At 34.9% G+C, this 15,000-nt stretch overlaps 1 protein-coding gene across 4 annotated transcripts in view; it reads left to right on the top strand.

The window, feature by feature from the left end:
- LOC125044594 (CLIP-associating protein 1-B-like) overlaps positions 1-15,000 on the top strand; it is a 363,686-nt gene that overhangs the window by 139,479 nt on the left and 209,207 nt on the right. For all 4 annotated transcript variants that reach the window (XM_047641327.1, XM_047641328.1, XM_047641334.1 and 1 more), the window contains 4 exons: positions 751-856; positions 2,720-2,888; positions 3,705-3,881; positions 8,681-8,769. In XM_047641327.1, the coding sequence (XP_047497283.1) occupies positions 751-856; positions 2,720-2,888; positions 3,705-3,881; positions 8,681-8,769 (541 nt within the window). The remainder of the gene's footprint in view (positions 1-750; positions 857-2,719; positions 2,889-3,704; positions 3,882-8,680; positions 8,770-15,000) is intronic.

Genomic DNA, 15,000 nt, shown 5'->3' with positions numbered 1-15,000 from the left:
AATTGACCCGCAACTTACGCCGGGAAGGGTCACGGGGTCAGGTCATTAGTGTCGCCATGGCGTTGTTTACAGACTTGTGGCGATTGTCCCGAGCACTCACCTGCGCTCACTGCTTTTTTCGTGGTTGGGTTTAACGTGCGTGACCGTGTATTGCTTTTTTGAACTGTCCGTGGGAACAGATTTCGTCTGTTTGTCGGCGTTGAAGTAGATCGTCCTTTTTATGCACACACACTATATTGAATAAGTTTGTTCATTCTAGTTTTCTTTTTCTTTTTTATTTTTTGTGAGAAATTTGCGTAATATAAATAGTTGAAATAATTTTGCCTCAACGCAAATTAATATTTAGATAATATTGATTCATTAAAACCTTTGCCAAGGAGAACTGTTCAAGTATATCTCAACAGGTAGATCAGAAATCCTGCTTCACCTTCATAAAGATTTTAACATAAGGAATGGTTTTTTAAATCCTCCTGGGAAAATTCAGACCTTGAAAGTTTATGGCCAGGGTAATGAGAGTTAATGTTTCTCTTCAAAAATACACTGGCAGATGAAAACCACCTCTTCGGTTTTTCCTTTTTCTATTTTTCCCCATTCATGTAATTGCTCTTAATGCGGTGATCTTAGCATTCTTTTATCTCCTGCGATAATTATGATCTCCATCATGAGAAATGTATTGTTCCCATATAATTTGTTTTCGTATTTAAGAAGAGGATGAATTAACAATGTACTAATAATGGTGTTGATTTTCAGGTGACCTTGAATGGGCTGGAGGTGATGACCTTCCTGGTGGATCGCATGAAGGAGGACTATCGGCCTTATCTCTCCTCAGTTGTCCCGTCAGTGGCGGACAGATTAGGTAGGTTGGCGGATGAAATGGTGGAAACCTGTTGCTTTTATTGTGAGTTATTATTTTTTGATTGCTATTATTGTTGTTGTTGTTGTTATTGTTATTGTTGTTGTTGTTGTTATTATTGTTATTGTTATTATTATTATTATTATTATTATTATTATTAATATTATTATTGTTATTATTATTATTGTTATTTTTTTATTTTTGTTGTTGTTATTATTATTATTGTTATTATCATTACTATTATTATTATTATTATTATTATTATTATTATTATTATTATCATCATTATTATTATTATTACTATATATTTTTGTTATTATATTTATGATAATGATAATAATAATAATAATGATAATAATAAAAATTATTATTATTTTAATAATTATAATTATAATAATTATAATGATAATGATAATTATAATTATAATTATAATTATAATTATAATTATAATTATAATTATAATAATAATAATTATTATTATTATTATTATTATTATTATTATTATTATTATTATTATTATTGTTTTTACTTTTTTATTGTTATTATTTTTATTTTTATTATTGTAATTGTTATTGTTATTGTTATTTTTATTTTTATTGATGTTCATATTATTGTTTGCTCAAAGAAGATTACTTTTTCTTGTGTTTTTCATTTTCTCTACATTAGGTATATTATATGGAATTCTTGCCATATTTATGATTGTGTTTTGAGATTAATAAGTTCTGCATTTCTAAATCTGTGTGATAAGTACTGTAGATGTTGCAAGCTTAACTAGTATCTTTTAGAACGTATATTTTCAATAGGAAAAAACTCTTTTCATTCTTGAATTTAATTGCAAAAATCATCAGTCCTCTATAAAGTGTTGTTGAGAGTTCATTTCCCTTTTAATATTTGGTAAATTACCTTTCTGTATATTTACAAATCTTACTTTATTTGATATTCCATTAATGTACACTAATTGTGTATTAATAGATAATAACTGGTGGAGCTACATGTATATATATTCTCTCCAGCAATATGGATTTGCTTAATTAATTTTGTTTACATGTAAATGGCTTCAGAAGCACTTAGCTTAGTTGCTAAGGAATGAGTTATGTCTGTCTGTCTGACCTCACTTATTTGTCAATTCCTTGAGGTTTTGGAAGGATTTTTAAAAAATGATTAATATGATTATTGCTAAGTACAAATTATTATAATGATGATGATAATAATAATTGTACTGTTAGTCTTTTTTTCCCTTTAAACCCAAGGAATGAGTTCAATTGGTCAGATCAGGTAGGCCTAGTAACTGACTCCTTGGGCCTATGCACTTGTGAAGCCATCTAGGCCCCCTGTAAACAAAATTAGTAAAAAAAAACTACAGAGTATAATGCTTGTATCCAGTGTCAGTAGGTTAACCCACTTTCTTGTTTAATAATGTTTATTTTGCTGTTCACCACTCACTATTTTCCCGTGTATATATTTGTGTACTTTTACTAAATAATGTTTGATATTTATAAACGTAATTAGTTATTCTGATGGAAAAATTGTGATAGATTAGCTTAACTAAAAATAAAAGTTATACTTGTTACATCTATAATCTGTACATTATATTTTGGTTCAACAAACTTCTGCAAAATATTAAATGGACGTTTTGCTTAAGATGTCTCAGCAGAGTGATTTAATACACAATTGGTAAGAGAAAAGTCCATACTGTAAAAGCAGTATATTAGAACTGAGATGACAGGATTGCACGCAGCGCTGGCTACGTCACATCTGTTGCTGTCAACATTTTTCCAGTTTTGTAGTGTTTTTATTTTCATTTCTTCCTCTTCTCATTTATCCTTTTAATGTTACACATCTCTAAATTTTCCCAATCGTTCCAGGTGACAGTAAAGATGCAGTCCGAGAAAAAGCACAGACGCTACTCTCCAGTATGATGGACAATGTGGTCACCCCAAATAATATGTTTGAAAGGCTTATCCCAGCCTTCTCCCACAAAAATGGCAAAGTCCGAGAAGAGGTCATGACATGCCTTCAGAATACATTAACCAAGTGAGTTTGCCGTTGAGCTTTATACGAGGCCAAAACTGATTTAGGAGGAAATGGTCTTGTATCACATCAACTAAAGTATGAGTTGAGGGTGTATTTAGAGGACAAGGGAAAATTGTTTAAGAGGACCATGAGGGAGTAGTGAAGAATATGGGTTTCAGGATATATTTAATGTAGTAACATTTGATTTAAAAATGATGTCATGTTTATAGTTCTATAGATATTCTAATTTAAATAGCTAAATCCTTTATATATCAGTTTCATGTGATTTATCATTCAATATCAAGAGTGGATAATTGGCTTTGCATTTTTATGTATGGAGGATAAAGTTAAAACTGTCATAGCTAATATAGTATTTTAAAAAAGTAGTATTTTATTGATCAGTTTACATTTTTAAATTTGCAAAGAATTTGGATGATTACATAAATATGCTAGCAAAATAGTTTAGTTATGTGTAAAATGTTACTTGTATTCATCAAGTACATCGAGTTATTTACTTTTTGATAATGCTGTGCATTTGAACCCTTAGAGAATGATGTGGAACTTCAGTTTTAAAAATTCATAAGGTACTTGAGAACTGATCTAGTGTTGAGTAGTTTGAGGCTCTCTGGTGCTGCTAGCAATTAGGACCCCAACCATTCCTAGCACATGAGGGTGAAGTGTCAATCTATAGAATCTGTAGGTCAAGTCTATGCCTTATTCAGTGTAGGCTTACCTCATTATTATTATCATATTATAGGGACATTTTGTATTTGTATTTATATCAGCTATGGACTTCATTTTCCATTGTTCATTAACTGATGACTTTTTTATTTTCAGTCATGGAGCTTCATCAGTAACAGTCTCACGGCTCATCCCACACGTAGTAAAACTACTGTCTGACCCAACAGCTCCAGTGAGAGATTGCGCCTTCAACACATTGGTTGAGTGCTACAAACATTACGGTGAAAGATTGAGACTGGATTTGACAAAGAAACACAGTATTCCTTCTGGAAAGTGAGTGGTATTTTGATGTTTTTTTATGAGTGTTTCCTGAGTGATCTGTAAAGGTGTTTTCTTGTGATCAGATTTGATGTATAGTAGAAAGTGTTTTATTATTATTAAGTTTGGTGAATTGTTATGGGAATTAACCTATTTTGTGTGATTCTCCTTGTATTTATTAATGTGATTTTTGTCAATGTTATGATAATCTTTGTCACATCGTGAGGTAGAAAACAAGTATATCAGTTATTAATGCTATTTTGTTAATTCAAAATATGGAATGGCAAAGTAATTATTATTATATTTTGTATTGGTATTATTACATTTACCTTTTAAAATGCCAATAAATAAAACAAAAAAAAAATCCAATCAGAAATTTGCTATATACATGACCAGAAATAGGGGATATTTATTTGAGAATTTTAAATATAAATTCACAGGTAGTGGTATTTGTGTTCTCCATCCTCCACGTGTGTTTTTGATTAATGTTCTTATACTGAAAAAAATGCATTTAAGTAATTCATTCTTTTTGACAGTAATTCCCCAGACACTGAAATGTTGTGATTTTTATTTTATTTGATTGATGAATTTACATGCATGAATTCACATTCTAATTTGAATTTTTGAAAATACACAAATAAGTGGAAGAGGATTTCCATGTCGCATTCTTTTTATATAGCTTTTTTATATTCATTAAGCAATGGAAAGAGTTACAAAAGCTATTTAAAGAATATGATTAATGAAAAATATATAAATGATAAGATATTTTGAGATTAAGTACCTGCCACCTGCCATTTAGATGAAAATACCAGAATAAACCGTTAATTTAATGTTAGATAATGCTATCCTTACCTATTTTGTTAATGACAATCAAGATATAAACTTTTTTTTTCCTGAACTATGTAAGTATTGTCCTCCTGTAATGAAAAGAAACATAGATTAAAGTAGTTTTCAGAATCCATCTGTTGAATATATACAACTTGTAGACCTGAGTTATATAGGATGAAAGAGATGAAAGGATTTCTATTAAAAAGGAAGCAGGGAAAGTTAATGCCCTAAGTAATCAGAATGTTTAGGGGAGTGAAGAGTTCTCTTGCAGATTGCAAGTGGAAAAGAAACACCTGGAAATATGATGAATTGTTCAGAGTGGTGCAGCATTTGAGAGAGAGGTGCCTTTATAAGTCATAAATCTTTGTTTAAGGAAATTGCTATGTAGTAATTTAGAAATGATGGAGGAAAAAAAAGTGAGGAGAAGAAAATGGAAACTGGAAAATGCAATGCAACAGAAGTATATTTTTGAAAAATTAATTTGATTATTGTAGAATTAGTTCTTGAATTAAACTTTTAAGAGATTAGATACTACAGATTGAGTTAGAATATATAAAGTAATATGGAATTATTCCAGAACTGAGTTCTATTTGTATAATAATTGAAAGAAATAGTGTAATACCCTCAGGATACAAGGTATGTCATCTAGATAGGAAACTTGAATAATGAATTCAATAAGAAAGAAAAAATAACTAACCAGTTGAAAATTATTCCAGTAATACCATGCCAAAAATGTTAGTTGTGTGAATGGATATCTACTTTATGAATTTATTGAATGTTTATTATGAAATAGATTATTTAAAACAGTAATTTTATAAAATGACTTATTATTGATCTGGAAAACCGGTTGCTGGATAGTTTTTGAGAAATGTATTTTTTATTACAAATGAATTTGCAGCACTAGAGAATCTTTTATATTTACTAAGGGTTAGGATGAATATGTTTTCATTTTTACCAAGTTAGTGTAATTTGATTTGCTTTATAAGGAAACCATGACAAGAATGTGCTCCTTAGTTCTTATTACTCAATTTAGACAGCATAATTGTAATTTTCCAGTCTTGATAATGTAATTTTTTTTTTTTTTTAAGAATTATTGGACAGAAATGTTATTGAAAATGCATGTATATTGTGGAAATGTCATGAATATAGGATATTTATATGAATTTCCTAAATATAAAGAACTACACATTAACCCCTACAGTAAGGACGATGTAACCATCATGTCATGAGAAACCTTGGACTACCTAGAGATGATATGGAGGAAGAAAAACAGTCTACTACCATCTGGATAAAGCAAATTTAATCTCAAATATCGACATTGAAAAGTGTCAAAAAAGCTAAAAATTCTTAAATAAAGATATAATAACTTTTTAAAGGGGAGACATAGTCTTATCATTGCGCACAAGTGCTTGTGTGTGTCCGGCCTACAAGACACGCACATTGGCTGCTCATGTAAGCCTAATACCCACATTTTGGGCCATGTCATTGCTGTGAAGCAACTCCAATCTAATAGGTTAAAGACAGGAATATTAGTAGATTTAAGTTTTCTTGATTAGCCGAGAGTACTATATTAACCCAATCCCAGTGTCAAGGGTGGGTCCAAAGTTATGATTGCACTTGTAAACGCCGTGATAATATGGGAAGCTCATGAATCACATGATGGTTTATGATTCTGATGCATTAGTTCTCAAGCTACAGCCTTCCAAAGTCAGCTTAACCCTTAAATTATTTATTTTTGTTAACCTAATTCCTTATGGGAAAATATGGTATTCACATTATAATTATTATAGTATTATTAACAGTACTAATAAGATTATATTAAATATATATGAAATTCAAGAAAAAGGGTAAACAGGTGAGATAGGATGGACTAGTGGGTTGGTTAGGTTGTTTCTAGTAGAACTATCAGTTCTTAGTTATTTAGTTTTTCTTAACAATTTCTGTTGAAGGAAGATCTGTAGCATCCTCCATATATTTATTTCTTATTATGATCTAAAATTTGAAATGATTCATTAACCCATTGGATCCAGATGCTTCATTGCCATCTTGTGCCCCAAAGTATGGGCATTAGGCTTACATGAGCAGCTAATCCGATAAATGTGTGGCTTGTATGCTGGGCGCATGTGAACACTTGTGTGCAATAACAAGTCTCCATGTCTTCCATTTGCATTGATATTTTCTCTTTTTCTGCATAAACATTTAGCTGTTTTGCCATTTTCCAGTGTCTATATTTGTCATTTGATTTACTTTATCCAGATGGTATTTGACTGCTTTCCTTGCGCAGACTCCATATCATCTCTCTAGGTAGTCTATAACTCAGTGCAATAATAATGTCAATAAGTAACGTTTTGTCATTTTAGCTTTATTTTTTTTTTTTTTTATATAATTTTCTGTAATACAACCTGCACTGCCAGTCATGATGGGCAGGAAGAGGATGCTGAGCATGGAAATAGCATCCTCCCTGGAGCTGGCACTCTTCCAGTCATGGCTCAGGGACACTACATTCCACACTCATTTATCAATGGGAATAATGCAAAAGCTCTTTCCTAACTGAGTCTAATCACCCTCCAAGAGCTCTGTGCACTTGTCACCCTGGCCTTCAGCCATAATGCTCATGATGGCAAGTTTATGACGCCCAGCCCACAGCCAGATTTTCCCATGATGACATATTCACATCACATGGGGCAAGCCAAATTTTGTCATTACGTGGTGGTCATGTCATTTAGATTGTAAAGGATGAATTGAGATGAAAGAAAGCCGACTTGCTTAATAATGATAAGCTTAATAATGATAACTTGTTTAGCTATTGGCAAACTAAATTTTAATTTTTACTTTACGTGCCACAGAAAAATGTTTGTTCTAGTTTTCTTTGTGTAATGAGCAATGTAGGTAAGTATATTGGAAATATATTGCTGTACCTCTATAGCTGTGATACAGGACTGTTTACGGGTTGTAGGAGCATATTTGATGTATGTTATACCCATTCAGTATCATGAATGTTATGAATGCACAATACATGGCTTTGTAATGTTAGCAGCCTCTTTGATGTACAAGATTATTATTGTTGATGTGAGGATGACAAAATCAACTCATATAATAATTCGTTTAGTGTTTTTTTTAGAAAGATTTTTCACCACTTTAAGGTAAAAATCTATAATATTTGGTGGAGTGAGAAAAGAGTAATATTAACATCAGTAAATCAGCGTATAATGCATAATGATGTCAGTGATTCACTAACTGGACTTTGTTTGCAATGGTTTACCTTCTACTGCTTCTTAAATATTTCTCTTTCAACAGTATTTTGTAATACTGTATGAAACCATGAATTAGTTCATTATTTTGTGCTAATGAATGGAAAATATATGATTATAATCATCCTCACTCTGTAACAGTAAAACTATATTGAAAGAGATTATTCAGATGATATTCATTTTATATCAAATGCTCTAAAAAGAGAGTTGAAAGGATTGTTAATGCATAAATGAACACAGTTGTCCTAAACAGGATGTCTGTACTCTACTTAGGCTTGCTCAGATGAGGACACAAGACAGATTGTACATAACTCCCACTGGATGCCAGAAAATTAATATTATGTGTTCAGGTCTCACAATGTGAATATATGTGAATTCCAAAAATGTTATCCTTTTTTGTGTAAATTGAATTGGAATTAATATAAGTGATTGCTTAGTGAGGTGTGGCACCACATCTGTGTCAGATCACATGTCTGTGCATTGTTTAAGAGTTAAGTAGATGTAGTGGAATGGGTAAGGAAATTCCTACATTTTTTAATTCCTGTGAAACCGATGCTGGGTTTGTTTTTGTAGTTTATTTTTTCTCAACCAAGTGAGAAATCAGCTTCCATGTTTTTGTTTAATTTATGTTGATTTTCTCCCCATATGTGGTTATTAGCAGGATTTACTTTTTTCCCTTCTCATTTTCTATTTACTATTTAAGATTGTAATGACGTCAAAATTTTTCCCCTCCAGATTACCAGCTTTAATGACACGCTTCGATGAAGTTCGGGATACAGGATTAATGATGCCATCTGCAATAACGACTGCTACACCAAATGAAGGTAAATACCCTTTTCCCTGTATTTCTGTTTTTATTTTCAGCTCTGTTTAACTTGACTACATAAATAGTCATCTATAGTCAGTGTCAGATTACAATTGAAACTGAAAATTTGTAATTTTGGGGTGTAAAACGATTGCCAAAAGTTTAGACATTGGCATTAGGGAGGCTTTTTATTCGTTGGTCATTTAAATTGGAATTTAAAGAATGTAAAGGGAGTTCATATTACTAAGATAAGCAGTCTGTAATATATTTATTATGGCAAATTTCTTCTTTCTGTTTCTTTTTTTTTTTTTTTTCTGTTTTCCATTCCGTTTTGTCACTTTTCATTTCTCTTTCTTTAATTTATATTATTTTCTCTTTTTATTTTTACATTTCTTTCTCTTTATCTTTCTTTTCTTTCTCTTCTCATATTCTTTTCCTGTCTTTTCTTCAAAATGCATAGTTGTCATTTGGAGTTTGATTTTTATGGTTGTTAATTGAATCAGTATATATGATGTGGTATTCCATTACTTACACCAGTGGGGTGTCATTTTTATTGTTTTCAAAATCTTAGCCTGATACAGGGAGATTTCTTCATGAATATTATATTTGTATTTGCTTCTTGAGCTGTTGAATCTTCAGTAAGTTCAAGTGTGAGGTTATTATCCTGTATTTCTTTGCTTATATTTTCATAACTTCTGAAGGAAAAGGTCATTGAAACAGATTGTGAAAAGTCATCACGAATTAGTAAATAGACAAGGATCTTATATTTATATTTTTAAACTGTTAATTGAGGGGTTGTGAGCCATGTGAAAATACCATCTTACTTTGATATCTGTGGAGCTCCCCATAGATAGCAAAACCCTGTAGATGCTCAATGCTTTTATATGAAATGGCACAGTAGTCATCTCCATATCACATATGATACTTAATACAATGAAAGTGCTATGCAGATAATTATTGCATTATGATTCTTTGTAAATAACAAAGAGTTCATAATACACATTAAGATTTATTTTCAACACAAATAGTTTTTGTTTAATGTCTAAGAGGGAAATACATGGAATGAAATGCAGAATACTAGGAATGCAGTTATATAATGAGAACATGATTATGAATAACAGTAATACAGTACTCAAACAACAAGTGCTGGTGATAGGCTCGGGGTCTTTGAAACACAGATGCGATATAGACCTTCATTTACAGTATGCCTTTAGGGTTTAGTGTAAGATAGATTAAGTTTGTCTTTAGGAACTTTTTGGATTTTCTTCTCCTTTCATTCTTTCTTATTCATTCTTCTTTCTTCTTTTTTCTTCATCTTTCTTTCTTTTATGTTTTTGGTCTGCAGTTCACTGATGCAGAACCTGTGGGTAAGGAGGGCTGACTGTTTCACATTTTTATAATGTTGGTAAAGTCTAATGATCTCGTGGATAATTTAGTAAAAGCCCTTGGAACAGAGAGCATATTAGTTGATTGTATTTAATCAGTTTTTATGGTTTAGTTGAAAATAACTTTCTTACACCAGCATCCCAATGAGATATAAATGAAGCAAAATGTGGATCTCATTTTTTTGACAATCATTAACAGGAGCTTATTTTTATATTTTTCTTCTCAGATGAAGAAAATGTGTATCTTGCTTTTAAAAGTTTTAATGAAATTACTCTTATATTCACACATTTTGTTTTTCTTTTGGTTGTTATATATATTTTAGAAGTCTTCATTCTCCAGAGTTGATTAGTTTTCCTCTTCTTGGTATGTGAGAGCTCACATGATTGATTAGTTTTCTGGAACTCATGATGTTTAAACTCCAAACCCAAAATCTGGAGGGAAATCAGGAATTGTTTGAATTTTTCTTGATATATCTTTTGATAGCGTATGTGCTTTAAATTACTTGGCCATGCAATAGTCTCTGGGATTTTCACCTGGATACAAAAATTATGGGTATGACAGCAGAGTGTTCAAACTTGTACAGTTTGGTAATGTCAAGTGTCGTTTTGTGAGAGAACAAGAATGAGTGAGAATCTTAATTAATTATTGGGTAACTTTTATTAATTTTAGTGAAGGCTAAACATTGCACTAACAGTTGTAGTGCTGAATACTTGATACTGAAACTACACAAGCTAGTACAATACCAATCATAGTAAGGAATATTTAAAGGTTTTTATATATATATATATATATATATTTTTTTTTTTTTTTTTTTTTATACTAAACTTCTATTGACATGAACGTTAGAGACTGATTTATAACATACCGTTCTCAGATAACTCTTTTAAGTCTGGATCACTGGAACACATTCATTCAGAATATATATCAGTGTCAGATATCATCTCTCGGCCTGTGCACATTCATTTCACAGTAACACGCCTCGTCAGTCTCCGTCAGCACAGGTGAAAGAAAACAAATTTGCTGGGCTCAGAGGGATCCTCAGAGGCAGGATCAAGGATACTAATGTTCTTGGTGATGTGACTATTATCCTGCTAATTGTCGAGATGATATTCCGATACTCTTGCTCAGATCGGGGAGTTTTAGGTTGTTGTGTCAGGTGTTTTGTGGAGCGTGTTGAGTTAGATGGGGTGAGTAGTTAACTATAATTTTGGGCTTTAGTTTGTGGTGATGGAAGGGTGAAAGTGAATTATCATAGTTGGTGAAATTGAAGAGACGGTTTTTTTTCTTGAGAATAAAGAACGGTCCTGTTACTGTCTTCTTTTGTATCGTTTTTTTTCTTTTATATACATCGCAGTTGGAATAGGTTATAAAGAACCAGTTCTCTTTAAGTAATTTCAGTCATGGTGTCTTTGGTTTCGTGTTATTTGGAGACATTTTCCTTTGTATCTAGGGCATGGCTGCCGAAAGGTACACATGATGGATCATAGTTATTTAAGCAGAGCATCATAATGTTTCCTTGAGGGGGTTTGGATCTCGTAATGTTGCTGCCAGAAACTTGAAGCTTCATTATCTTCCCGGGAACTGCCATTAGTTACGTGTGACAGGACAACAAAGGCGCCATGATGCATGTACAGGGGCTGTTGAGAGAATACCTTTAGTTGCAACATTGCCACCATCGTTAAGCATCCCTCGTAACCTGTTTGTTGGAAAATGCTCCGAATTGCGCGGTCTTTAGGGGAAGCTCGAAATCTGAAACGCCTGGAAAATCGGAGAACAAAAAAGCAGAAAATATAGTGTGCTCGCATGTCGCAGCTTTTTACGTACCTTGGAGAAACGCCACGTGAGTCATTGGCTTGATAGCTGCTTGCTGAGTAAGATCAGAAATACGGATTCGAGTGTTTCAGAAAGCGATCGGTCCTTCCGTTTTGGACTTTAGCCACGGGTGCGGTAGAGGCGAGAGTTGCGTACCCGAGTACCGGGAAAGGATTGCCGTGAGAGCGAGGAACCCGAGCCCTTTAACTCCTCCTTTAAACCACAGAGAAATGGCGGCTTAACTTATCCTGATTTTCTTTGACCACAGTGTCTGGAGGGCGTGTCGCTCGCAACGGAGGTCGTGACTTTTATATTTTACGAAGTAGGGATTTGCTACGGACTAGGTTTCGGAATTGAAATGAGTAAAGGGAAAATAATGAATATGTTGTTGTTCGGCTTTGGAGAAAGATGGCGAATATGCTGATTGGCAAACTTCTTCTTAAGAAATTTCTTTGAATCCATTTGGTTCATAAGATATGGCACAATGAGATTGATAAGTTACAAAATGCAAAATAAATGCGAGTTACCTAGGATTTGGGATTTGCAAATAGTTAACGTTTTGGTGGGCACAGGGCATAAAGAAGATTTTATATACATATTTATGTGTATATAATGTGTCTTCTCAGTTGGATATATAATAGGTATATAGGGTGTAAATATTAAATCAGACATCTTCAGAAAATTACTTTCGAAACGTCCGTAAAAAAAAATCGGCCTATGGTTACGCACACCAGAAGGGAAAGGGAAGGACAGTTGATGGGCATTATCTACAGCAGGTGTTCGGGTTTGGCTTTGGAATCCGGACACGCGGGAGATAAGAGGAAGACGGTCGGATAACCGGGTTAAGGCGGCGGAAAATAACTGGAGACGGAACACGATGGAAGGGGTCGTGTCTTGGTATTTCGGGTAGGGTACCTACTCTATTTGGTGCACTGGTGGGTAGTTGGTGCTCGTGCTGTGTACCGTTCGACAGTGTATCTATCAGCTGTTCAAGTGGTAGGCTGTTAGAATGCGTCTTTCGTTTTGCGTAGGGGTAAACTAGTATCGCATTTTGTTCATCAATTGCCGTATTGCGTCGTAGTTTACCTCCAGCTCGAGTGTGGAGTTTTTCCTCGTTCTTGCCGTCGGCGGCCACTGGGAAGCTGCTCTGTGTAATTAGCGCAGACGTTAACATATGTGTGTCACGAGGGCCGGTGGGGCGGTTTTGCCGAAGGGAGGGCGGGAGAAAGGAGTGGGGAGGGTAGAGGAGATAGGAAGGGATGGAGGGTAGAAGGGAAAAGGAAGGAGGAAGGGAGGAAAAGTGGAAGGGAGGGAAAGAGAGAGAGAAAGGGGGGGGGGAAGAGAGGGGAAGGGAAGAGGGAAAGGGAGGGAGGGAAGGAAGGGATGGTGATTGTGAGAGAGCATAGACCTGAGCATTTTCGTTGCAATTATTGAACTGGTTGAAAGAACAAGGTTACGTCTGCCTCCCTCCCGATGACGGCGGGAGGGGTGCACAGGCGGCGTGGTAAGAAGTGAAAACATGGATAGCAACGAGAGCGTGGTGAAGGAAGGGAATCTTTTGCGAGATGTGTGTTTATACCGTTTTTTTACTGCGTCTAAGTCTGTCTAGATTTCACGTATGGGAAACAGAGCTTGATGGTCCACCTTTTTTTAATTCTAAATACTAGCGGAATAGTATACTAAGTTTTGTATTTGCTGTTTGCGACTGTGAGTTGAGTTGGCGAAGCTCCCGAGTGCCTTTTGCGGACTAGATTGGGCACGGTACATTGGGGTATGGCATGTGGTATCAGCGTACCCCTGGTTGGATCTCCCCTCCAGCAAGCCCATGGGAGCAATGATAAGGATTCTGTATTTTTTTTATCTCATTTTTTTCTTACTCTCATACAGCGTAAAACACCGGTTATGCGTCGGAGGAGACACGCCCCCTCGCGGTGCCCTAAAGCAGGTGGGCTAAAGTGTAGTATCGTTGCGATGACCTTCGCGGCTCCGGTCGAGTTGTCCTGGCGAGGCCGGAGTAGAAATTCTCGCTTGACTCGTATTTTATTTACGTGGAGGGGGTAGGGGAGGTAGGGGAGTAGGGTGGGGGGCAGGGGGAAAGGGTAAAGGGGATTAGGTGGAGAGGGGGTAGGGAGGGCAGGGGGAAAGAGGGGAGAGTAGGGGAGAAGTTGGAAGGGGGTGGGGCGAAGTTAGTAGGAGAGGGGAGGATATGAAAGCAGGCATCTCTCTCTCTCTCTCTCTCTCTCTCTCTCTCTCTCTCTCTCTCTCTCTCTCTCTCTCTCTCTCTCTCTCTCTCTCTCTCTCTCTCTCTCTCTCTCTCTCTCATTCTTCTCTTTCATATTATTCTGCTTCTCTATCCTTCGTCCTTTATTTTAAATGTCTTTTCCAGCTTGTTGTCCATTTTCTATCTATCACTACTCTTTGCTTCCTTGCATCTCTTGTTTGTTCCAATCTCTCCCATCTCCAGCTTTTGTCACTACCTCTCCTGACTGTCTTGTTTACTTTCTTCTATCTTGTTTACTGTTTTCTTTCTTTCCTTTTATTTTTTCCCTCGTCTCCCTCTCCCTTCCTCATTTTTTTTCTGTTGACCAAGTAATTGAGTAACTGTTGCGCGACGAGCGAGCGGCGAAGGAAAAAAAATAGATTGAAAACTGAAAAGTTAGCAGACCAAAATGTGTCTGTGTGCACGTTCCACCTTGGGTTATCGCCGTTTTTTCTTTTGCGTTGCTTCGAGCTCATTAATCCCCCCCCCCTCTCTCTCTCTTTCTCTTTCTCTTTCTCTTTCTCTTTCTTTCTTTCTTTTTCTCACTTTCTTTTTCTTTCTTTTCTTTCTCTTCTTTCTCTTTCTCTCTTTCTCTCTTGCTCTCTTTTTCTCTCTTTCTCTCTCTTTCTCTCTTTTTCTCTCTTTTTCTCTCTCTTTCTCTCTCTCTCTCTCTCTCTCTCTCCCTCCCTCCCTCCCTCTCCCCCCATCTCCCTCTCCCCCCTCTCCCTCTCCCCCCTCTCCCTCTCCCCCCTCTCCCTCTCCCTCTCCCTCTCCCTCTCCCTCTGCCTCTCC

The sequence above is a fragment of the Penaeus chinensis genome, chromosome 36, assembly GCF_019202785.1.
Source record: "Penaeus chinensis breed Huanghai No. 1 chromosome 36, ASM1920278v2, whole genome shotgun sequence".
NCBI lineage: Eukaryota > Metazoa > Arthropoda > Malacostraca > Decapoda > Penaeidae > Penaeus > Penaeus chinensis.
This window is presented reverse-complemented; position numbering and strand designations above follow the sequence as displayed.